This window comes from Euphorbia lathyris, chromosome 2 (assembly GCF_963576675.1).
Source record: "Euphorbia lathyris chromosome 2, ddEupLath1.1, whole genome shotgun sequence".
In the NCBI taxonomy this organism is placed as follows: domain Eukaryota; kingdom Viridiplantae; phylum Streptophyta; class Magnoliopsida; order Malpighiales; family Euphorbiaceae; genus Euphorbia; species Euphorbia lathyris.
Genome location: NC_088911.1, coordinates 7,882,672 through 7,906,543, shown reverse-complemented (window position 1 = coordinate 7,906,543; position 23,872 = coordinate 7,882,672). Strand labels below are relative to the sequence as shown.

The 23,872-nt window shown below is 36.0% G+C and overlaps 1 protein-coding gene across 1 annotated transcript; it reads left to right on the top strand.

Annotated features, from left to right (window-relative positions):
• The first annotated feature begins 19,670 nt into the window (after window positions 1–19,670).
• Window positions 19,671–21,384, top strand: LOC136217081 (E3 ubiquitin-protein ligase ATL4). Its single transcript, XM_066003661.1, has 2 exons — window positions 19,671–20,841; window positions 20,978–21,384. The coding sequence occupies exon 1, from the start codon at window positions 19,713–19,715 to the stop codon at window positions 20,715–20,717; it is 1,005 nt and encodes a 334-aa protein (XP_065859733.1). The 5' UTR covers window positions 19,671–19,712; the 3' UTR covers window positions 20,718–20,841; window positions 20,978–21,384.
• Window positions 21,385–23,872: the final 2,488 nt, after the last annotated feature.

Here is a 23,872-nt window from a genome sequence, read left to right as displayed (position 1 = left end):
ATAAATTAGAATGGAGGTGGTATGTGTGATTGTTATTATCATTCATGAGTAACATATCAAATATATGTATATTATAGATTAAATGCATCATTGGTCACTGAACTTATATGTTTGTCTCAAAATAGCCACTCAACTAGTCTCAATAAAATCACTCAACTTTGAGTTTTGTCTCAATTAAGCCACTCCGTTGATTTTAGTGGTTAAAACGCATCGAAATAATGACATGAGTGACACGTCAACATGAGTTAACTCAAATCTCTGATCGAAACGAAATGTGACAGCCACATGAGTATTTTTATGAAAAAAACTAAATTTTAGTTTTTCTTTCATAAAAATAATCGACACGTGATAGCCAGGTGGCGCATACGTGGATGTCATGTGTCATTTCGGTTAGAAATATGAGTTGTCTTATATTGACGTATCACTTATATCATCATTCTGATGTTTTTTAATCACTAAAATCGTCATTGTGACCTAATTGAGACAAAACTCAAAGTAGAGTGATTTTATTGAGACAAATTAAAGTTGGGTGACCATTTTGAGATAACTATGTAAGTTTAGTGACCAATGATGCATTTAACCCGTATATTATATTATATGATATTGTGATGGGCGGCGCGGGCGGCTGGGAAGGTGTAGGACGCGGATCCAAGGCCGGATCGGGTGATGACGGGGGGCGATGGGAAATCGGCGGCGTCTTTATGCGAAAGACGAGTGAGCGGGGAGAGGGTTAGGGATCGCTCATGGGAGCGAGATCGGCCGGCTCGTAGGGGGGTGAGGGGCCGGATCCGGAATCTGGCATGGTGGGCGCAGGGGATTTGGGGTCGTAGAAGGCAAGGGAGTGGTGGGATATGTCTATGGAGCTCGGGATTGACGGGGACGGGAAGGTTGCAGAGGACAGGGTGCCGGAGTGTGCCGAGGGAGTGCAGGCAAGGGGTTCCGGCATTGGGGCTTGCGATCAGCGCCCTAGATCTGGTGCGGAATTGTCCCGCGCCTCGCAGAGCAGTGGTCCGGATGGGGTTGTTGGTATGAGGCATCCTGTTTCTTGTGCGGAGATGGGCATTCCTGCCGCAGGTGTGCCGACAGTGGTGGATGCTGCCCAGGCACGGAATCCGGTGGTGGCCCCTGGTACTAGGGCAGCGATGGAGGCAGAGGCAGTCCCGATGGGCGGATCGTTGGCCCAGGGGGCTGCGGGTCAAAATATCACATATTCTATTGCTAATCCAGGCTCATGGAAAACTGTGGATACGGTAAATAATTTCACCTTGGAGAATGGACTGGGGAAATCATCCTGGAGAGATAAGGTGTTGGGGGTGGTCGAGGAGGAACCCATGATGGAAGAAGACATTATCGGGGATGAGTCTGAGGATGCCTTTTCCGACTCTGATGTTGAGGATGGTGAACAAGAGGACCCGCTGTGTCCTGTGATCCGTCTTTCTTCTGAAGACAAACGCGTCCTCAGATCAAAATGGAAATTAGCCTTAATTGTCACTGTGCTTGGGAAAAGGATTAGCTTTAATTACTTTGCTCAGAGGATCCAGGCACAATGGGCGAAGAAAGGGAAGGTTACCATAACGGACCTGGAGAATGACTATTATGTCATTAAATTTACAAGGGCAGAGGATTTTAATGCAGTTGTTAATGGTGGACCTTATATCATTTCCAATCATGTTTTGGCGCTGAGGCCATGGGTCCCAAATTTTAATCCTCATGACTGCTCTGTGAATAGGATCCTTACTTGGGTTAGATTCCCAGGCTTACCTATTGAATACTATAACGAAAGATTTCTTAATAAAATTGAAGGCCTTGTTGGGAAAGTTCACCATGTGGACAAGACTACCGTTGGGGCAGTGAGAGGCAAGTTTGTCAGGGTTTGTATCGACATTGATCTTGCTAAGCCTCTTCTGTCTAAATTCTATGTTCAGAATTCGGTTTATCATATTGAATACGAAGGTATTCACAATATTTGCTATGAGTGTGGCATGTTTGGCCATACTTATGATGGCTGCCCTAAGAGAAGGAAGGTGGTTGAGGAGGTGACTGTGACTAATAAAGTTAGAGCTGAGGTGAGTCAAGGGGAAGGGGGGAATTTTGGACCCTGGATGCTGCCTAAAAGGTCAGTTAGAAGAAAGCCACTGGCGAATGTTGTTCGAAACCAACCCCCTGATATCAGCAAGGATTTGTGTTCTCTACAAATTGCTCCTGAGATCAAGGTCAGGCCCCCCGACATCAAGATTGGTGCTGGTGTTGAATCATCATCTGGTTCAAGGTCAAGATTCGGGGTCCTGTCTACTGAGGAGGGCCAGGATTCGGATCTATCTAATGAGCATATGGAGTTAAGCATGCCAGGCCTAGAGTCGACTGAGCCAACTACTATCCTTGGTGACTCTATTAATCCTCTGTTCGACTCCAAGGTTGTTGCCATGGGGAACTCCCAGAATGCTGGCTCAACTGGAAATTTAAAGACCAATGAGGTTAGTAATTCGAAAACTTATGTTGATGTCTCAAATGGAAAGTCTATGGGAGTCAATAAGTTGAATATGAAGAAACCTAAGGCTATTCCTAAAAAGAACCATAATTCTTTGGACTCTTGGGATAAAAGGGGGCCTGTTGGCACCTCTTCAAGGCTCTCAGGAGCCCCGAATAAATACCTAGCCTAGGGTTTGGGCCCGTGGTCAGTAGTCTTCCTTTCTGATGGACCTTTTTGTTTGGAATGTTAGAGGTGCGACTAGTAAGGCTACCCGCATCCATGTTAAAGATTTAATTAAACAATTTAATCATTCTTGTTTTGTTTTGCTTGAGACCAAGATTAGTGGTTGCAAAGCAGATGGGGTGGTTAGAAAGTTTAAGAATTGGAGGTGTGTTAGATCTGAAGCTACTGGTCTGGCAGGGGGGATTTGGCTTTTCTGGAAGCCAGGTCGTGTTAATATTGATATTATCAGTATGGATAAGCAATTTATTCATAGTAAGGTTTGTTACCCTGGTAATAAACCCTTCTTTCTCACCTTTGTTTATGCCGATCCTGTTTTGGCTAACCACAAAAGGCTGTGGGAGTTCATGTATTCTTTAAGTACAAGCATGGTGGATGCCTGGATGGTGGCTGGGGACTTTAATGATATTGCCCTTATGAGCGATCAGAAAGGGGGAGGTAATCATTATGTGAACCGGTGCCTCAATCACAAGCAGAATATGGATTTATGCGGGCTGTCTGACCTGGGGGCCTCTGGTCACAAGTTTACTTGGAAACGGAATAGCGTGTTTGTTCGGTTGGACAAAGTTTATGCGAATGTTGCTGCGATTTATAGATTTCTCGATGTGAATGTGCTGAATCTGCCTTTTCGCCACTCGGACCATTGTCCTATCCTCATTAAGTTGGTTAAAGGTCAGCGGCTTAAAGGGGATATACCCTTTAGGTACCAGGTAGCCTGAGAGTCCCATCCTGAGTTTAAAAATTTTGTCAAGGAAAATTGGCAGCCTCAATCCAATGTTCTCCTTGCCGCTGAGGGGTTTAGAAAGAATGTGGTGGGATGGAATAAAAACATCTTTGGCCACATTATCAGAAGAAAGAATAAGCTTTTAAGAAGAATTGAAGGCATTCAACGCTGTTTGGAGATCCGTTTTGATCACAGTCTGAATTGTCATCTTAGATCTCTCTAGAACGAGTTGGAAGCTGTTCTTAGACAGGAAGAGCTTCTTTGGTTTCAGAAATCTAGAAAGGCTTGGATTAAGGACGGTGACCGGAATACCAGGTTTTTCCACCTTTCTACTATTATTAGGAGGCAGAGGAATCAGATCGATGCCATTAAAGACTCCAATGGTGATTGGATCTATGAGGATGAAGATATTCGTCGCATGGCCCTTGACTTCTATAAAGACTTATTTAAAGAGGATGAGGTGTATCTGGATAAAGCCCTTTCTAGGATCTCCTTTCCTAGGCTGGAGGAGGATGCTATTAAGGAAGCTTTCCATCTTATTGACCAGAAAGAGATTGATCTGGCATTCTCTAGTATTGCAGCTACTAAGGCTCCAGGGATCGATGGTATTCCTGCTAGTTTTTACCACAAACACTGGGAAACTTTGAAGGAAGGCATTTACAGTTTTGTTAAAGGTGTTTTCGGCGGTTCCAATGATATTAGGCTGGTGAATAAAACCTCCTGGTTCTGATCCCAAAAGTTGAAAAACCTTCCTCCTTTTTACAAATGAGGCCGATTAGTCTGTGCAATGTGTTGTACAAAGCTATTACTAAAATTGTGGCAAATAGACTCCGGCGTATTCTTCCTGAGATTATCAGCCAGAATCAAGACAGTTTTGTACCTGGCAGGCAAATGATGGATAATGTGGTTATTGCCCAAGAGATGGTTCACTCCATGAAAATGAAGAAGGGTAAGAAAGGGATTGTGGCTCTCAAGCTGGATCTGGAGAAAGCTTATGACCGTTTAAACTGGAGTTTTCTTCTGGATAGTTTAAAGAGAGCTGGTATCCCGGATAGCTGGAGGAGATTGATTGAGGATTGAATTTCTTCTCCTGTTTTTCAAGTTTTGATCAATGGAGATATGTCTGATGAGTTCTCTCCTTCCAGGGGGATCCGTCAAGGGGATCCTATGAGCCCTTTCCTTTTTGTTATTGCTATGGAGAGGTTGTCGCACCTGATCCAAGAGGCTGTGAGCAATGGGAATCTCTATCCTGTGTCCATCAATAAGTTCTGCCCTCCTATTACCCATTTGTTCTTCGCTGACGATGTGATGATCTTTGTGGAAGGGAATGAGGAGCAAGTTGGTGTGGTTATGGATATCCTTAATTGTTTCTGCGCTGCTTCTGGCCAGAAGATCAATATCCAAAAATCTCGGATGCTTTGCTCTAAAAACATGGATAAAGGCGTTTGTAAAAGGCTTAGTGATTTATCTGGTATTCCTCTTACTCACTCTTTGGGTAAATATCTTGGGGTCCCCCTCCATAGCGACATAGTTTCCAAAGCCTCTTTTAAAGAAACTCTGGATAAAACCAATGGGTTGTGTGCTAGTTGGAAAGCTAATTCTCTTTCCCTGGCAGGCCGTCTAACGTTAATTCAGTCTGTCGATTGCGCGGCTTCTAATGATATCATGCAAGCCTGCAAACTTCCTGAGCCTGTTCTTAATGAGCTTGACAAAATTAACCGGCGTTTCCTTTGGGGAGTGTCTGGAGAGGGGAAAAAGATTCACCTTGTACCTTGGAAGGAGGTCTGCCAGCCGAAGTGTATGGGAGGTCTTGGGATAAGACAAGCTAAGGATAATAGCAAAGTCTTATTAATGAAGCTCCTCTGGAGAATGTGGCAATGCCCCTCCTCTCTTTGGGTTCGTCTTCTCTGTGGAAAGTATCGAAAAGACAAAATTTTTGGGGGCCCTAAGGAGAGATTTGTCAATTGTTCTTTCCTCTGGAAAGGGCTCAGCGCTGTGTTTGCAGAGTTCTGCTCGGGGGTTGGCTTGGAGGTGGGCAATGGCAAATCCATCAGTTTCTGGAATGATATCTGGATTGGGGACAAACAGCTTTTAGAAGTGTGTAGCTCCCCCCCGCCTAGTAATATCCGTAATTGGAGGATTGCCGATGTGGTTGATTCTGAGGGGGAGTGGATTTGGTCTAAGTTTGACACCTTCTTTAGCCTGGATACTCTCCTTAGAATTAGAGGAGTGAAGGTTAATAATCAAGAGGAAGATAAGGATAGGCATTGCTGGGCCCTGACTAACAATGGAGCTTATTCCTGCAAATCGGCCTTTGAAGCATTTACCCTCAACAGGTCTGGTCCTATCTCTGATACTTGGAAATTCATTTGGGCGCTAAAAATCCCTTACCGTATTAGGAGTTTCTTGTGGCTGGGGGTTAAGGACAGATTGCTTACCAATTCGGATAGGCATAGACGGCATCTGGTGGATTCAGGAGCTTGCAGTAGATGCAGAGGCCATGATGAAACTTTGTGCCATGCTCTTAGGGACTGCTCTAAGAGTAAAGAGGTGTGGAAGAAAATTCTCTCAGACCACATTCTTTCTTCCTTCCTTGCCCACTCTGAGTGTGACTGGTTCTCTGATGGTGTTAGTGGGAAGTTACTGGTGAACATGGAGCATGGCGATATCTTCTTTGCTATCATCTGTCACCAAATTTGGAAGTGGATGAACGAGGAGATTTTTGGTGATAAAGCTGTCTTTATTCCTAACTTAGCTGAGTTCTTCTCGAAAAAACTCTCTATTATTACTGAGAGCTTCAAAGGGGATTCCCTTGCCAGGTCTACTCAGAAGAGAGAGGTCCACCTCCTTGGTTGGAGTAGGCCGAGAGAAGGGGTGGTGAAATTGAATACGGATGGCTCCTGCCTCAATGATGGGAAGATTGCTGCCGGAGGTGTTCTTAGAGATGCGGGGGGCGCCTGGCTGTCTGGGTTCACCTAGAATCTGGGGTTAGGCTCTTCCTTTTCAGCGGAGCTTTGGGGTATTCTCTCTGGTATCAAGTTGGCTAAGACTCTGGGTTTTAAGTTGTTATCTGTGGAGTCTGATAACATGGAGGCCATCAAAATGATTTCTGATAATCATGTTATTTGTCTTAATAGCCGAAACCTTATCAAAGCTATTAAAAGACTCTGCTCTTCCTTTGAGGTCATAAAGTTCAGCCACATTTTCAGAGAGCAGAACCGGGTTGCTGATCGCTTGGCAGCGGCTGGTCATGAGGGGATGCTGGGCGTCACTACCCTTTCTGATCCTCCTACCTTTCTTTCTTCCCTTCTTTTAGAAGATAGGATTGGGGTCAGCTTCCCTAGGCTGATCCCATGATAAGTTTTCTTTTGTTGGTTGTTTTTTCTTTTCCTGTTTCTACCAAAAAAAAAATATTATATGATATTGTACGGGTCTCATCATCTATTCTCAGCACGTTTCAACACGTGTTAGGAAAAATTTAAAAATCCAAAATGTTTAATCTCCAAATTATTCTTAAATCACAAAAAATAAAAAATAAATAGAACTATTGCTTTCAAAACCAAATTACATAAGATATGTGAACAAAATATTGGATTTTTTTAACAAGGTCTGAAATCCGTCCAATTTGTTAATATATCAGTAAAACACACACACAAAAAAAAAAAAATCAATTTAGCATCCATAAATCACAAGAGACTATAAATATCTCTATTACTGAATTCGAGATCCGTCACTGAGTGAAAGCATAGATTTGAATTGGACCTGTCTATGGGTCGGAGTGGGCCGGGTTTAGACTAAACCTCACGGGCTTTTATGTAAAATGCTCATCCCAAACCTAGCCCAACCCACTCTTAAAAATCAAATCCCAAACCCAGTCCGTATAATCTCACCTAAAAAATATACATAATTTGAATTATAAAAAATAAAATTTATATTTAAAAATAAATATTTAATTATAAATATATAATAAGGTGGGCAGGGTTGAGCCAGTCCGTGCTATTTTCATCAGTCTCAAACCCGTCCAAAAAATAAACGGGTTTTAGTGGGCTTTAGCGGACCTAGACTAGATTGGACCTTAAATCAATTTTCATTATCCAAATCCGATCCAAAAGATATGGATCTGGACGGGTATCCGGATCCGTGAACAGATCTAATGTGAAGGCATTAGATTGTGAAATAGTACCCAGTTAGTTGAGTGTGGTGTGCACAAGTGGAGTAAGAGTGAGACACATTAACAGGTAAATGCGGCTGGGGGTTAACCTAAGTTATTTATACGTTGCATATTACTCTTCCTTTCTACTTTCTAGTTTCTACATTCTCATTCATTTTTCAAAGCTTAAGATAAGAACCAACTCTTTTTTCTAGCTCAGCTAATTCTCTATAACTTTATTTTCTATTTTGACTTTTTTTCTTTTTGTTGTAATTGAGAAAAAAAAAAAAATTACTTTCGTCCATCATCCTCACTTGTTCTACTTTGGAAGTTGGAACAATTACACATCCTTTTTTATTAATTTTAGAGAAAAAAAAAATAAGCTGTTTTGTCAACGGTAAACGCGTCACGTCAATAATTTGACCTTAATAAAAGTCAAAATTGCTGACGTGACACGATGACTTTGCATTGACTGATCAATTTTTTATTTTTATGGAGGTCAAATTACTAACGTAGAGCGTTGACTTTGCATTGACCGATCACAAATTACCGGCTGTACATTTCAGTGGGAGGTCACCAAAGGATTGTACACTTTTGTATGCCAAATTGAAGATTATATACCAATGTGTGAAATATGACAAAGGTTGTACACCATGTATGTAATTTACCTCAAGTATCTGATCTATTGTTTTTCCACATTGAGTCATTGATCATTGATTCGGTTATGGATTCAACCATTATGTAACTTTTCCGTCGAGTTTGAGCAGTACGAACCGTTATGGCGATTCGGCCTATTGACATAGACAAATAAAAATAAAAATTTATTGACTAGGATAGATAGAGAGTAAAAAGTAAAAAGAAATTACGGAAATCAATTTCTAGTAGGTTCTTCCAAACTTGATCTTCTTTCTTCCCATTTTACGATTTTCAATATTAGAATCGCCAAATCGATGTTTTCATTTCCCAAACTCGATAGAAAAATTAAATAAAGATTGAATTCATAACAGAATCAATGATGAAAGGCTAAATATGAAAAATAATTGATCAAGACTTAATTCTTAAAACATGTAAATTTTGGAAGCTTAATTATGGTTTTTGCTTTATTTTTATTCATGTGGTAAAAATCATTAAATTTTACATTATATTATTATTAACTCTAAAGTTTAAATTAAAAGAAATTCCAATATCATAAATGATAACTTGAATAAGTATTTGATGTAAAAAATAAAATAAATAATAAGTAATTGATAATTTACCATTGATTTGGTTCATTGAAAGATCATGAAGTGACAGTCTTGGTCACGTGTATTTTAATGAGCAAGTGTGAGCAAATTCACGTGCTCATTAAGGTACATGTAAAAATTCCCGCATGAAGTCATTTATGAAGAAAATGACTATGAAATCGATTTTGGGTGGAGTGCGTTATCGTCGCTGTGCCAAAAACAGTTTCAATCACTATCTATCATTGTTATATCACGATCTTTGATATTGAAGATCTAGATTCAAGCTTCTCCCATGTACTTCTGAATTACAATTTTTTAATTACTTATATCGAGATGTACTATATTTCTTATGAATGAAACAATTATTTCTTTTCTAAAAAAAACAATTAACCATATTTAATTTAACTAGCTAATCTTGATACTTGATATCATGCCTAATGATGTCAAGTGCAAGACGTAAGAACCATCCTTATTACGGTCTACGACCAGACAATAAAAGCCCAAATATGCCTGCATCGGCCCATGACGGCCCAAGCCTGACAACAACGGTCCATTACCGCTAGCAGGTTCCTAAACCTTCAAATATCAAGCGAATCTTCTGGAATCCTATGAGATAAAGGATCCCTCCCAGGGTTCGGACTCTTTGAGGGGCAATGAATCCTAACTCCATAAGGATTCCTAAAAAGGTGACAAAACCCTAAACCTAAATAAATACTATAAATAGACATATTAGAACAAAGTTCGGTACGTTAACTACTATCTCTAAAACCTATTCTTACTCTCTAATTCGGTCCTAAATCACAAACTGACTTAGGCATCAGAGCGGGTTTGCCAGACTCTGACCTCATCTGACCTGCGTACAGTTTTGTAGGTTCACTACGACGTCAAATCATCATCCAACTTTGACACGTAAGTTAGATCAGGTAATAAGTTATTAATACTTAACAAATGAATACATGATTGTTCGGTTGTGGAGGGGGGGGGGGGGGGCAATTTTACACGTGGTGTGTATTTTTTTTTTTTTGCTAAATCGTTGTCTAATAGAAAAAATCCAGATTTAGAGAGAGCCTAATAGGTCAAAAAAAATTAGAAATTTAAGTTTAAGAAAGGCCTGACATGCCAAAAAAATAAAAAATTTAGATTTAATGAGGGCCTGATAGGTCGAAAAAAATTGGAATTTTGGATTTAGAGAGAGAGAGAGAGCTAACAGGACCTAGGCCAATTTTTGGATGGTAATTCAGCACCCGATCTAAATTTTTTGGAAATAAGGAGACCGGAACACCATAACACCTCAAATTTTATGGAGACAGAGAGCCAAAAGTACTCATGACTATAGTGGTTCTGGCGGCCAGAGGAGCCCAATCCCATCTCTCTCCGCCCTGCATACACATCTATTTTACCCAAAATATCAATAACATGGGCCAAATTAGTCAATTTTTTTTTTTTTTTTTAAAGTACTCATAATTCTTAAAAACGGAAATTCAAATAAATTAGTAGGCAAAGTTAGCTAATTGATAAGTAGAAGAAACTATGATTGCAATACAAAATCATGTGAAGGAGGAAATACTTTAATCCAAATTGAATGGGACTTAATATTCACGACCACATCCTCTCATGTTTTGCTTCCTAATATTCCCAAAAAATATCACTTCTAAAATAAATAAAAAGACAATTTAAGAGTGTGAAGGAAGCAATGTAATTACCAATTAATTAATTAAATAATTGTATTGGATAATGGCATGCTTATGCTAATATTTCTTATTACTTGTAATTAAATTCTCACTTATAATAATATTTGATCGCCGGTCTTTTGGTTTAATCTTCTGCATTATTATCCCATTATCCCACTTCCATTCATTACTTAGAAAGTCAACTAATTAATTATTGATAAAAGTAAAAGGATAAGGGGTAAAAATACATCTAATATTTACGAGCAGAAGCAATTTATTTTAAACGTTTAAAATGATGCAATTTTATCTTTAACGTTAGCCGTCAACATCAATTTTACACCTAATGTCAAGCTGGATCAATTTCAGACATTATTATAAAACATAAATATTTTATTCTTTATTCTCCACCTGTTGTATGTAAGTTGATTCTAAAAAAATTTCATATTTTTTTGTCATTTAATTTTTAATATTTTTAAATTTGGTGAGATATTTGATTTTTTTTGTTCTACTCGTACAAAATACAGTATATTATTTTTTTTTAATTTTTTCACATTTTAATCAATGTTAGGAGTAAAATTGTTTTTGGCTGCCAACATTAAGAGTGAATTTATACCATTTTAGACGTTATAGGTAAAATTGTTCTTAGGTGTACAAACTATTTGCACCTTATCTTAAAGTAAAAAGATGGTTTAGTATCTGTATGAACATTAGTGCTCACATGGACCCAGATAATCAAATTTGACTATTCACAGTTAGATTTAGGCTGATTAAAAATAAAATGTGGAGATTCAAAGTATCCTAAGGCTTGGATTCAATCAGCCTAGATCTAACAGTGAATGACAAAATTCATTTGGTCTTTAGGATCCATGTGAGACTATTATCCGTATGAATCACATGTTTGCGATGTTGTTATGTAGTAGATGTTAATTGATTTTTCAGTTGAAAGTAGATGTGTTTCAAAATTTACTAAATACTTTCTCTATTCTATTTAGAATTAAAAGCAAAAGTATTGAAAAATGGAAGCAAACGAGGACTTAGGGTCCTTTGGTTCACCTGTTACTGGTTGTTGTTAGCCGTTTGTTGTTTGCTGTTGATGATATATAGTAGATATTAGTTGATTTTTCTGCTAAGAGCAGATGTTTCAAAATTTTACAAAACACGTTTTTATTTTCTGTTTAGAATTAAAAGACAAAAACTAGTTGCAAAAAATGAAAGCAAACGTAAACTTAATATCTGTACTTGTTCTAAAGCTTCAACCGCTTCTCTGGACTTTCAAAAGTTCCAAATTCTTTCCTATTCTTGTTCAATTGCATTGAAAAACTATATTTTTTTTTGTCAAATTTCCATTCAATAACCTCAAAACTTCAACTGTCTCGTGAAATTTCAAAATTCCTATTTTTCATTTTCTTTTTGACACGTGGCGAGCATTTTGATACGTGGTGGAGCGTGTCGCTCAATTTATGTATCCGATAAATTATATTGAAAAATAGAGGTTATTGAATGTAATTGGATAAGAATAAATTATCATTTGAAAATTTTAAAACTTCAAGAGCAGTTAAGGCAACAGATGTATTAACACATTAAGGGTCTGTTTGGCTACCTGCTGTTGGTTGTTCCTATTTGCTGGTTGTTGTTTCTGTTTGATGTTTGCCTTTGGAAAATGCTGCTTTTCTAAAAAGCAGAGATTCTATGCTTTTGTAAAAATCTACTTTTCAGCTGTAAAAGACAAACAGGAGGTGTCTAACCAAACGCTTAAAACTCTGCATTTTAAAGTGAAAAGGCAAACAAGAGGTGAAAAGTAGGTAAATAAACACCTTCTAAGTCCCTGACGCGCTAATTATGCGAATAATTCAAACTTCGGATAATATGCATAAATTGTCAGGATATCATTGTTCTTCTAAAATAAAATAGTTATTAAATTATTTGGCTTGACAATCTGCATATGTTAATTCATGTATTAAAATAGTGACGTAATGACAGTTTTGTTTGCGATAAATAGAATTTGAATGATCAAAAGAACTTAATTTTTCTGTTTAAAAGATTAAGGGTTTAATATATTTAAAAATAATTGATCAAAAAGCTAATTATTCAATTAAATATCAAAATCTTAATTAATAAAATTAAATTGATCAAGTATTTAAATATGCATTTTTTCTATTTTCTTTTTATAAAAGAGGTTATATGTTTTACACAGTTAGCAAAACACTATTTTTTTTTTTAGTGACGTGCAAGATTTTTTTTTTGACGTCAAACGCTAGTCAGACGGATAAGACCCTCAAAAATTAATTGGGGATTAATCGGATTTGTATTTTTATATCTTTTATTTGTTAATCAATAAATTTAATTAAAATATATATTATACTATCTAAAAATAATAATATAAAATTATTAGGTTTAAAAAAAAATATAAAATTATTTAATATGAAAAAACATGTATATTTGTCCATATATTTTAACCCATCATAATTTAACTAGATAAAATTTTGCCAACTTAATATATCAATTTATTAAAAAAAGTGGATTTAACTTGTGAATTTATAAAGTGTGTTATTAGTTTTTTTTCCACTTGTTTAAATTGATATGATTAATCATTTAAATCCACGATAAAATTGAAATCTATATCAATTTAAATAATTTCAGAACTAATAGATAATCAAATTAAAAGAGTTAGTAAATCATTTTAATAACCAATAAATTATTTTAAATAAGTTCATAAAATTAATAATACCTCTAGAGATACGGTGTAAAAGGAGAAATTTTATCCCCTAATGTCTAAAATTATGCAATTTTATCTCTAATATTAGCAGTCAAGAGCATTTTTTCCCTTAATGTTGTCAAGTTGTATCAATTCCAAACATTATTATAAAACACATATATTTTGTTCCTTATTATGCACCAATTGCATATCAGTTTGTTTAAAATAAAATTTCATATTTTCTGTAATTTAATAATAGAATTAGAGATTGTTTATAGGCAAAAAAACATAATTAAGCCTCTGAACTTTACCTGTTTTAAGGATCAAGCCCATGATCAATTATTTTTTCACATTGATTGATTTTACTATGGATTTCGCCTTTATTTAATTTTTTCATCGAGTTTGGGAAAAGAGAAGATCGCTTTAGCTATTCTGATGCTGAAAATCGCAAGTTGGGAGAGGAGAAAATCGAGATTAGAAGAACCTACTAGAAATTGATTTCTGTAATTTCTTTTTAATTTTTACTCTATACTCTCTATCTATCTTAGTCAACAAACTCTTATTTTTATTTGTCCACGTCAATAGGTGGAATCGCCTTAACAATACGTGCTGCCCAAACTCGATGGAAAAGTTCAATAAGAGTCGAATCCATAACAGAATCAATGATCAAGGGTTCAATGTGGAAAAATAATTGATCAGGAGTTTGATCCTTAAAACATGTAAAGTTCAAGTGCTTAATTATGCTTTTTGCCATATTTATAAAATCGGTGAAATATTTTGAATTTTTTTGTCCACTTTGTACAAAAAAAGTATATATTCTATTTTTTTAAAAAAATATCACGTCTAGTCATATGTTTATGATCTGTTACCAATGAAAGATCAAATAATTCACATATAAAGTGTAGATGACAAGATTCATGACCGAGAAGACCGTTTGATGAATTATTTTTCAAATTGATCAAATTTATCAATGTTAGGGATAAAATTGCTCTTGACTGCCAATGTCAAAGTAAAATTACTCATGACTATAAACATTAGATGTATTTTTGCACCTTATCCCAAATCTTCCATAAGTTTAAGGATCAATCTGTTGTTTATAATAAATTTAAAGACCCTATAATATATTAAGCAAATTTTTGTCAAACTTCTACATAATCATTCCTAGGTAATGGAATAGCCATAATAAAGAATTAGATAGTCAAGTCAATGGGAAAAAAATTTAAAAAATTAAAGATTTTTTTTGAAATTAAATATCAAGGACTGATATATCATTCCATTGCAGATTCTATCAGTGAATAAAGCGTAATTACCGATGGAAATTCTGAAAGAAAATTTTAAAAAATATTATATATATATATATATGTGTTATTTTTTTCTAAATCAAGAGGTTCAACAAATCCTTTATGACTGGGGCTATAAATGAGCGGAGCCGTTCTTGAGCGACTCAGTGTTCTGCTCGATAAAAGCTCAGCTCGACTCGGTTGATTTATAAACGAGCCGCTTGCGAATAAGATTTAGAAGCTCAATTCGTAAACGAGCTGCTTGCGAGCAAAACTCGTGAACAAAATAAATGAGTAGCTCGCAAGCTAAACTCATGAACAAGATAAACGAGTCGGCTTGTGAACAGCTTGTGAACAAACGAGCTTCTAAACGAGTCGAGTTCAAACATAAATTTTGAGCTCGAACCGAGTTCGAAGTTCGGTTCGAGCTCGTTAACATTATGACGAATCGAGTTTGAGCAGATCAAAGCTCGGCTCGGCTTGGCTCGATTACAGCCCTATCTGTGACCTTTTATATCTTTGCCTCTGTTTCTAATAGTGTTTTAAAAACAAGGGCGCTAAGACCGCCTAAGTCCCACTTAGGCGTTTGAAATCGAGAATCTATATCCCGACTTTCTCCGATTAGTCTCTCTGAACTTTTTTGTCCTGCTATGCGATTTTTAATCATCAAGACTCCACCTAAGCTGCCTAAACGATGATGGATAAAAACGTTTTTTATTATTTTTTTTGCTTTATTATATTTTATTTGTTTAAGTTGTTTCAACATATTATACTTGAAATATTAATGTTTACATATTTTTAAAAATATATGTTATAAATATAGATATTTTTCTATATTAAATCATTTATATTATTATTTTTAGACTGTATAATACATATGCATTTATATAATAATTTGTTTATTAATAAATAAAAGGCAAAAAGCATCATTAGGTCTCTGATCTTTCATTTTTTGGTTCATTAAGCCCTTCATTTTTTTGGATACATTAAGTCCATGATCTTTTATTTTTTTGATCCCATTAAGCCCTTGATGACCAAATTAGTAAGTTGTGAATATGTAATTCTGTTAAAAAGACGTTATTAACTTCATATGTATTTGAAATTATTTTAAAAAAAATATTTTTTACAGGTTGAATTAAGGTTTTTACAGTTTTCTTATAGTCACATTACACGTCCAAAATTTCTTTCAAACAGTGAAAAAATATAAATTTCGAATCCAGGTGCAATGGATAACAGTTTGTCAACCGAATTTTATGTTCAAAATTACTTTTTTTTGGTCATCAAGGTCTTAATGAGACCAAAAATAAAAGATCAGTGGTTTAATGTATCCAAATAACAGATCAAAGGCTTAATAAACCAAAAAAATGAAAGATCAGAGACCTAATAATGCTTTTTGCCTAAATAAAAAGTATAAAAATACAAGTTCGATTAATGTCCAACTAATGGCAGATTAATCTTCGAGTATGTTGTAATCGAACTGAGCCGAGGTTTGCCTGTTCATATTTGGCTCATCAGAAAATTGACGAGGTCGAGCTCAATATTTTATTTTTGAGATATTTACAAGCTTTGTTAGCGAGCAACTCGTTAATTCAGTTCATGAACTTCGCTCGCGAATATATAAATTATGTTCATTAATTATATTGATCTGAATTTTTTTTAACACAAAACTAAATTACATAAAACTATGTTATTTTCCCTTTTTATAGAAATATTGTTATTTCAAAAATAACCGAACCAAACTTGCTCATGATTGTGTTCATGAATATTATAATCGAGCTTGCTCATAAGCTTGTTCATGAACTGATAATCGAGCATGCTCACGAGTTTTCGAGTCGAGCTTCTCCATGCTCAAACTCGGATCATCTATAAATCGAACTTTTACCAAGCCGAATACCGAACCGCTTATAAGCAGCTCGACTCACATTTGCAGCTATATCTATCCGATTAGCGCGTATCGTTTTTTTTTACCACCTTAATTAATGGATTATTAGATTATGGGAAAATAAAAGACTAAGAAAAGAAAAAGAAGTGTAGACCCATTATTGAGAAGCAGCAAAGCATTTATTCCTTATTAAGGAAATGGCAGGAAATCTTGGTGAAGGAAAGGAATGAATAAATGCTATTAATGACTCTGCCTTTTCTTCACCATATATATATATATATATATTTATATATTCTCAATTTAAATCCCTAAATATTGCACTAACTAATCCTTTTCTTTATGAACTTAATCAAGATTTGGATGATCTAAGAAAAAATATACATTTTTGTTTTATACTATGGTGGGGTTAAAACCGAGAACACAGAAACCGAACGGGAAAGTTAAAGCACCCTTATGAACGAGTCATCTTGGGAAACAAGTACCACAAAGGTCTGAAAAAACAGTATCCTCGATGTTTGTATGAGGCACATCACACTCGTGAGACCCAAACTCACTGTGTAGTTTGCCATCCAATCTGTGGTCCAATTCTGTTTATACGAGAGATGGATGAGTCACACATCCCCAGTCCCTGCTACAGAGCTCACGACAAGAAGAGATTAACCAATAAAAACAGTGTCTTTGTACCACATCGTGACTAACTAGCCGAATAATGACCAATAAGTCCATCTCAAACACCACCTTATGACAATTCTATCCCATGTATATTTAAGGCCAAAGTATAACCTCCAAAGCTCAGTCAGCACCACCGTGCAAATTCCAAAATTCACCGCAAAGCCACATTTCGTTTAAGAGACCTGAACCAAGTACAGGAGAAAGAGAGCATGTGACATATCCTTAGTGAATAGAGTAGTACGACTGTGTATTAGGAAACTTGATTCGGGAAGTGTAACTAGACCAAGTTAAAGATCTAGTCATTATCATGATCACGCCCGATCCCGAAAATCACAGGCCTAGTGGACTTAAGAAATATCAGGTCCCAATATCTGGACACACGTTCACCTGCCAACAGGTGAAACGTAGCACGCCCCGCTTTTCAACTCGTAATCGTCTTCGACAGTTCGATCACAGTATAAATAGAGTAATTGCAGCTCAAGGTACGGAGATTCATTCATTCTATTAAGTTCACATTACAACTTTTGTTTACTGATTGTAATCGTCCTCTAATCCTTTCATAATCTGACTTGAACAACAGATCCGGTTAGCTGGATAACGATCCTCCTTTCGACTTTGTTTCTGTACTATCGTCGGTTGACAAATGAACTTTCAGGATTCAACACATCACAAATAATTGGAGAAAAACTTTAAAGTTAGTTTATATATTTTAAACTCCAAATCCAATATAAACCCAAAACTTTAAATTTGCATAATCTTATAGATGAAAATATGATTTTTTTTATACGGTAACGATAAAACTAATCTTTTCTAATAATTTAATGGGGAAATTTGACCTATAACTAAAGGTATTACAATGAGTTTTCATGTCATAATCCTCCTGTTAATTATTTAATTTATATACATTATTATATATAATAATAGTATTAAATGGATCGTGCCAAACAATTTGTCTCTGTAAAGCGTATCATCGTGTAAAACTTGAAAGTAATACTTAGGAGTGAGATTTGTTGTTCTATACCATTCGTAACTTGAAAATCTCCAAAAATGTACTTAATGAGAGTCAATATTATAATTCGGTTAAGTTCTAAGAAAAATTCAACGGTTCAACCCGATTCTATATATTTGTAATTGGATATTTGATCTGGTTCAATAATTTCAACATATTTGCTCAATATTATTGTGAGTTTAAGAATCTCTAAAATTTTACCTAATGTAAATCAACGGTACAATTCACTTCGATTTTAGACAAAATTCAACGTTCAATATAAGTTTAATTATTTTTATCCGAATATTTAGTCAAATTCAAGAATTTCCCACATAGATTATTTATAGGGTTGCAACCGAGCCAAGACGAGTCGATCTTTGGCCCGTTCATACTCGGCTCGTCAGAAAATTCATGAGTTTAAGCTTGAGCTCAATATTCTATTTGTGAGTTGCTCACGAGTTGTTCGCGAGTTTGTTCAACAACTCATTAATCATGTTTATTAATTATATTGATCTGAATATTTTTTTAACACCCTATCAAAAAAAAAATATATTTTTTTTAACACAAAACTACATTATTTTGAAATGAGATAAGGTGCAAAAACACCCCTAACGTTTATATGTAGGAACAATTTTACCCCTACATCTAAAATGGTGCAATTTTGCCCCTAATGTTGGCAGCAAAAAACAATTTTACCCCTAACGTTGGCAAATTGGATCAGTTTTAGACATTATTATAAAATACATATATTTTGTTCCTTATTCTACATCAATTGCACGTAAGTTGATTCTAAAAAAAATCATATTTTTAGTGATTTAATAATAGAATTGAAGATTAATATTTTGAAATTCGGTGAAAATATTTGATTTTTTTGTCCAACTCATACAAAATACAAAATATTTTTTTAATTTTTTTAATTTTTTTTCATGTTTAATCATATATTTACGATATGTTACTAATGAGTGATAAGATGACGCACACGTAAAGTGTAGATAACAAAATTCATGACCGAGAAGACAATTTGATCAATAATTTCTCTAATTTACCCAAGTTGTCAACGTTATGGATAAAATTTCTCTTGGTTGCCAATATTAAGGGTAAAATTGCACCATTTTAGACGTTACGGATAAAATTGCTCATAGATATAAACATTATAGGTACTTTTACACCCTTTCCCTTTTGAAATCTACAAACCTAAAGTTTGCACAAAACTATGTTATTTTATATTTCCCCTTTTATAGAAATATTCTTGTTAAAAAATAATTGAATCAACTTTGTTTACGAGCATGTTTACGAACACTAAAATTGAGTTTGGTTATAAACTTGTTCATAAACCTATAATCAAACTTTCAAACCGAATTTCGTCATGCTCAATCTTAACTCGTTTATAAATCGAGCGAAACACGATCGAGTTTTTATAAAGCCAGATACACCGAACGACTCAGGATTAGCCCAACTCATTTACACCCCTAAGTATTTAGTCCTAATCATACTGATAACCTATATTAGTACTATTATGGAAACTTAGTTTAATTAGTAATTGCCAACTAAGAAATTAAAAATTTCCTAGTAATTAATTAAAGTTACCTATACACATAACCTGTCCGTGCCGCTCACGTGCTTTTTACTATTTCCCAACATAAACACAGGCGCTTAATTATAAAGAAGCAAAAAGCCGCCGATTTCATATCTCTCTTCTCTCATCTGAACCACCAACAATGGCGGCAACATTACCATCTTCTCCGATTCCACCTTCTTCTCCGATGATTTCATTCACCATTAACAATCCGAATCAGAATCCTCCTTCTTCTTCTTCTCCGTTTCAAAATCTGAAACCAAGCATTCTCGTTATTCTCCTAATCCTCTCCATCACTTTCCTTCTCTCAATTTCACTCTGTCTTCTCCTCCGTCATCTGAATCGGCGCTGTCTCCGCAACGTTTCTACCTCCTCAACGATCTCAACATCCGCCGCTGCTCTCACTTCTTCCTCCAACCGTGTTTCGCCTGAGATTAATCCTGTCATCTCTCTCATCGACTCTCTCCCGGTGTTCGCTTATAGCTCCATTAAACGGCGTTCGGCGACCTCTAACGGAGATTGCGCTGTTTGTTTGTCGAAGTTTGAACCGGAGGATCAACTTCGTTTACTACCTCTTTGTTTCCATGCTTTTCATGTCGCTTGCATTGATACTTGGCTTCAGAATAATCAGACGTGTCCTTTGTGTCGATCTCCGATTCATGCTTCCGACGCTGATATCTTAAAGGCGCTTTCTAGCTCCATTGACGGTGGTGGTGGTGGCGGTGGAGATAGTTTTCGGCTTGAAATTGGCTCCATTAGCCGCCGCCAAACAGTATCTGATACCGGTGTAGAGCCGCGAAGTTCTTACTCCGTCGGCTCTTTTGATTACGTTGTGGATGATGAATCGGAGGTGAATATGAGTCATACACGCAGAAGAAGCGGTTCCGATAAGGAAATCGGAGCTCAGATATCTCAAGAGTTCAACCTGACATCCGAGGTAGGCGCCGGAAGGAGTTGGCTGAAGGAATACGTTGACAGGCTGTCGACTTCTCTTTCATCTCGCGCTTTGTCTTTTAGAAGCTCTGGGAGGTTCTTCACCGGGAGTAGTCGCCGGAGTGAGATTGGGAATATCGGAGATTACGACGTGGAAGTGAATCGGGTGGGGGAGGAGATCAGCGAAATGTTCCGGTGGTTCTCAGGGGTATGAATCGTAAATAAACCAATTAATTAGGGGAATTCTGATTCTTTCAAAATAGCTTCGCTCACTCCATTTTTGCTATCTCCACTATCGCCAAACGACACCGCATTGAAGATTGGTAAGCACTGAAGAGGTGAGTGGATAAAGCAAAAGTATGAAATGGAAACAATTCTATATACCTTGCTTTCAATTTCATCTTCTACATTTGTATATTATAGAGATATAGGTAAAAGTAAAATAAATGACAAAATTTTGATGGGAATTTGCAGAAATGCCATTTTTGTAGCGGGATACAATAAAATTGAAGGTATCAATTCGGATTATCATATCATAATTGTATTACATTATCTTTATGCGATTATAGATTCTGATATAACTGTTGAATGAGTCGTGTCAGTCAGTTTAAAAGTTGTTGTGTCAAAACTTATCATTCTTGATTAAACTTAGGAGGAATGTATATAAGATTGTAATATCGTGTCAGCCAGTTTCAGAGTTATCGTGCATTCACTTAGGTGGAATGTATATAAGATTTTGATACTTAAAGGATAGAATTTTTTGAGAGAAATACAAATTAAGAGTATAGTTTATGTATGCTGAAATGTGAATGCTCAAGGGGTGATGTTTGCCTGTCTTGTAGTAAATTAATACAAAATCCAAATTCATTACCTCATGAACCTTTAGATCTTTGAAAAGAAGCTAATTTAGGGCAATTTTTAATTGTTATTTGATCAGTTTTGTGGCTTTTGTGAGTATAATTTGGGTTGAGTCTTTTTCTTTCTTCATGTTGTGTTTAATTTCAGTTGTTAGATATCCCAAATTGATTATTTAGAAACTTATAGATCTACTTATATTCTTTTTGAGGTATTTACCTCTTTTGGTAAAGAGTTATTTAAGGTAAAATTAGAGGTTTGTGCTGTTTTAGAGGCTTTGACTCGTCAAACCCTTAATAATGGTGTTTGGTGAAAAGAGGTGTGAAAGAGTTTATTGGATCCAAAAAGCTAATTTTAAAAAGTTGGTTTTATGAGTTTTTTCAGTTAGTTTATTGAGCTATCTCTTTTGAATGACATATTTACGTCTAATTACTACAATTTAATCCTAAATAAAAGCTTTACCATGTTCTTATTTATCATTTTATACAAACAGCTATTAGCAATCAGTTAAGTTTTACTAAACAAGTTACTCAATCCGCTAGCCAAATCAGCTAACAAAAAAAATAATCCGCTAACAGTTAACAACCAACAGCTATTTGCCAAACAAGGCCATTATTAGATTAGTTTGTGTTAGTGATATTTTCGAAATATGCTAATTTCAACCTTGTCACGTGTGGTTAGGGTACGGGCGTGCCAGAGGAATTATTCCTCAATTATGAAAAACGGTTACGTTTATGAAATTGTGCGCCGAAAACATGAAATCTAATCGAAGCGATTGGCGATGGACGCAAGGATTGAAAAAGTCCCTCTTGGGTCTCTAGCGCCGTTATAGAAACTTTGCTAGATAAATTGTTTTATTTAAGCTAATGCGGGTAAATTGAAGACAGAAAAATAAAGGAAATTAAAGTGCGGAATTGACACGAGATTTTGGGAAAATTGGTATTTTATTGATTGAATAAGTGTTTGAATACATATGTTGAAAAGGGATGAAATTGGAAATGAATTACAATTGAAAACTTTCTATACTAAACATATAGACGATCAATTGAATTGGAAGAACAAATCAATACAAGAAATTGAGATGCAATTAAAATGAAATTTGTTGAAATTCAACGACAAACTCGGAGCCACAATAGCTATCTCGGCTGGACGTTGAATTCTGATGTCGGCTCGATGTTCTTGGAGCAGTTCGGTCGGTCGGGCCCGTACGGAATTTGATCTTGGCAATGTCAAAACGTTGGTAGGCAAATGGGGAAAATTTAAACTTTGACTTTGGGGAGCTTGATTAGAGTGCTTAAAAATTCGGAATTGGACGAGTAAATAGTGTAAATTGAACTTCGGGAGGTCCGGAACAAAATTCTATAAGGGATCGAAGGCTAAAACGAATTGTAAATGGACGGAATTGAGGATTGAAAATAACTGGTCGAATCTGGAAAAATCTGGAAACAGAATGTCTAAAAGAATTTGGGGTGCAAAGATCAGCTTGTAAATAGCGTTTCTGGACACGGAATTGAGAAAATAAATATACTAGATCGAATTTCAGGACGTCAGGAATAACTTTGTTGAAGGAATTGAAGGCAAAAAATGACGTTAAATGGACGAAAACGGGCTTTGAAAATAATTGGGCGAATCTGGAAAGTCACTTTGGAAATGGAATTCTAATTAAAGATTGAGCAGAGTAACAGCTTAGAAATGCTAAATTTAATCGAAAAACTTGAAGAGAGGCTTGGATTGAAACTAAAGAACACTGAAAAAGCTAGAAAGAGAGCTAGAAAAAGGAAAGAAGAACTAAGAACTCGAAGAACTCGAAGAACTTGAGGAACAAAGAACTAAGAAACTAAGAATTAAGCATTAGAGCTTTGAGAGGGGGTTTTGTGTTGTTGATTGAGTGATTTTTTTATGAAGGGGAGGGGTCTATTTATAGTATTTTGGAGTGGCGTTTTGGTAATTATTGAGTGGTATTTTGGTAATTATTTATCCACTAACTCACCACTACCTTGCCACATCATCAACTAACTTAACTTCCTCAACTTCCACTAACTGCTGTTGACTGCTTCCAACTGCTGCCGGGAGAGATAGTACGCCCCGCGTATGTCTAGGCACGCCTTGCGTGTTGGAGGTCTTGAGCCTTGTGCATTTCGTTGATGGTGTTTACGCATGGCGCCTCTGGTGTCACGTCCCGCGTAGGAAGGTACGTCCTGCGTAAGAGAAAGACGCCCTGCGTGTTTGTGCTTCTGATTTTAGAACACCTTGTTGATGCGCTTTACGCGTGGCTTATAGGAAGACACGCTCCGCGTAAAGGAGTCTCTGAAGCGATACGCCTTCGGATGTGTGGTATACGCCTCGCGTATGGAAATACACGCCCCGCGTATTTGAGGTGAGTTTACGAATTGTTTTCTGATTTTTATTTTATTATTATTATTTCCTAGGCAAAATATAAACTATATCCTAAAATCAAAACCCAAGCATTTTATATACATAAAATAAAATTTATTTTATTTTGGGCTAACAATT

Bases quoted from the DNA above. Each gene is read 5' to 3' on its own strand.
- LOC136217081 (XM_066003661.1), top strand. From the start codon at position 19,713: ATGGCGGCAACATTACCATCTTCTCCGATTCCACCTTCTTCTCCGATG.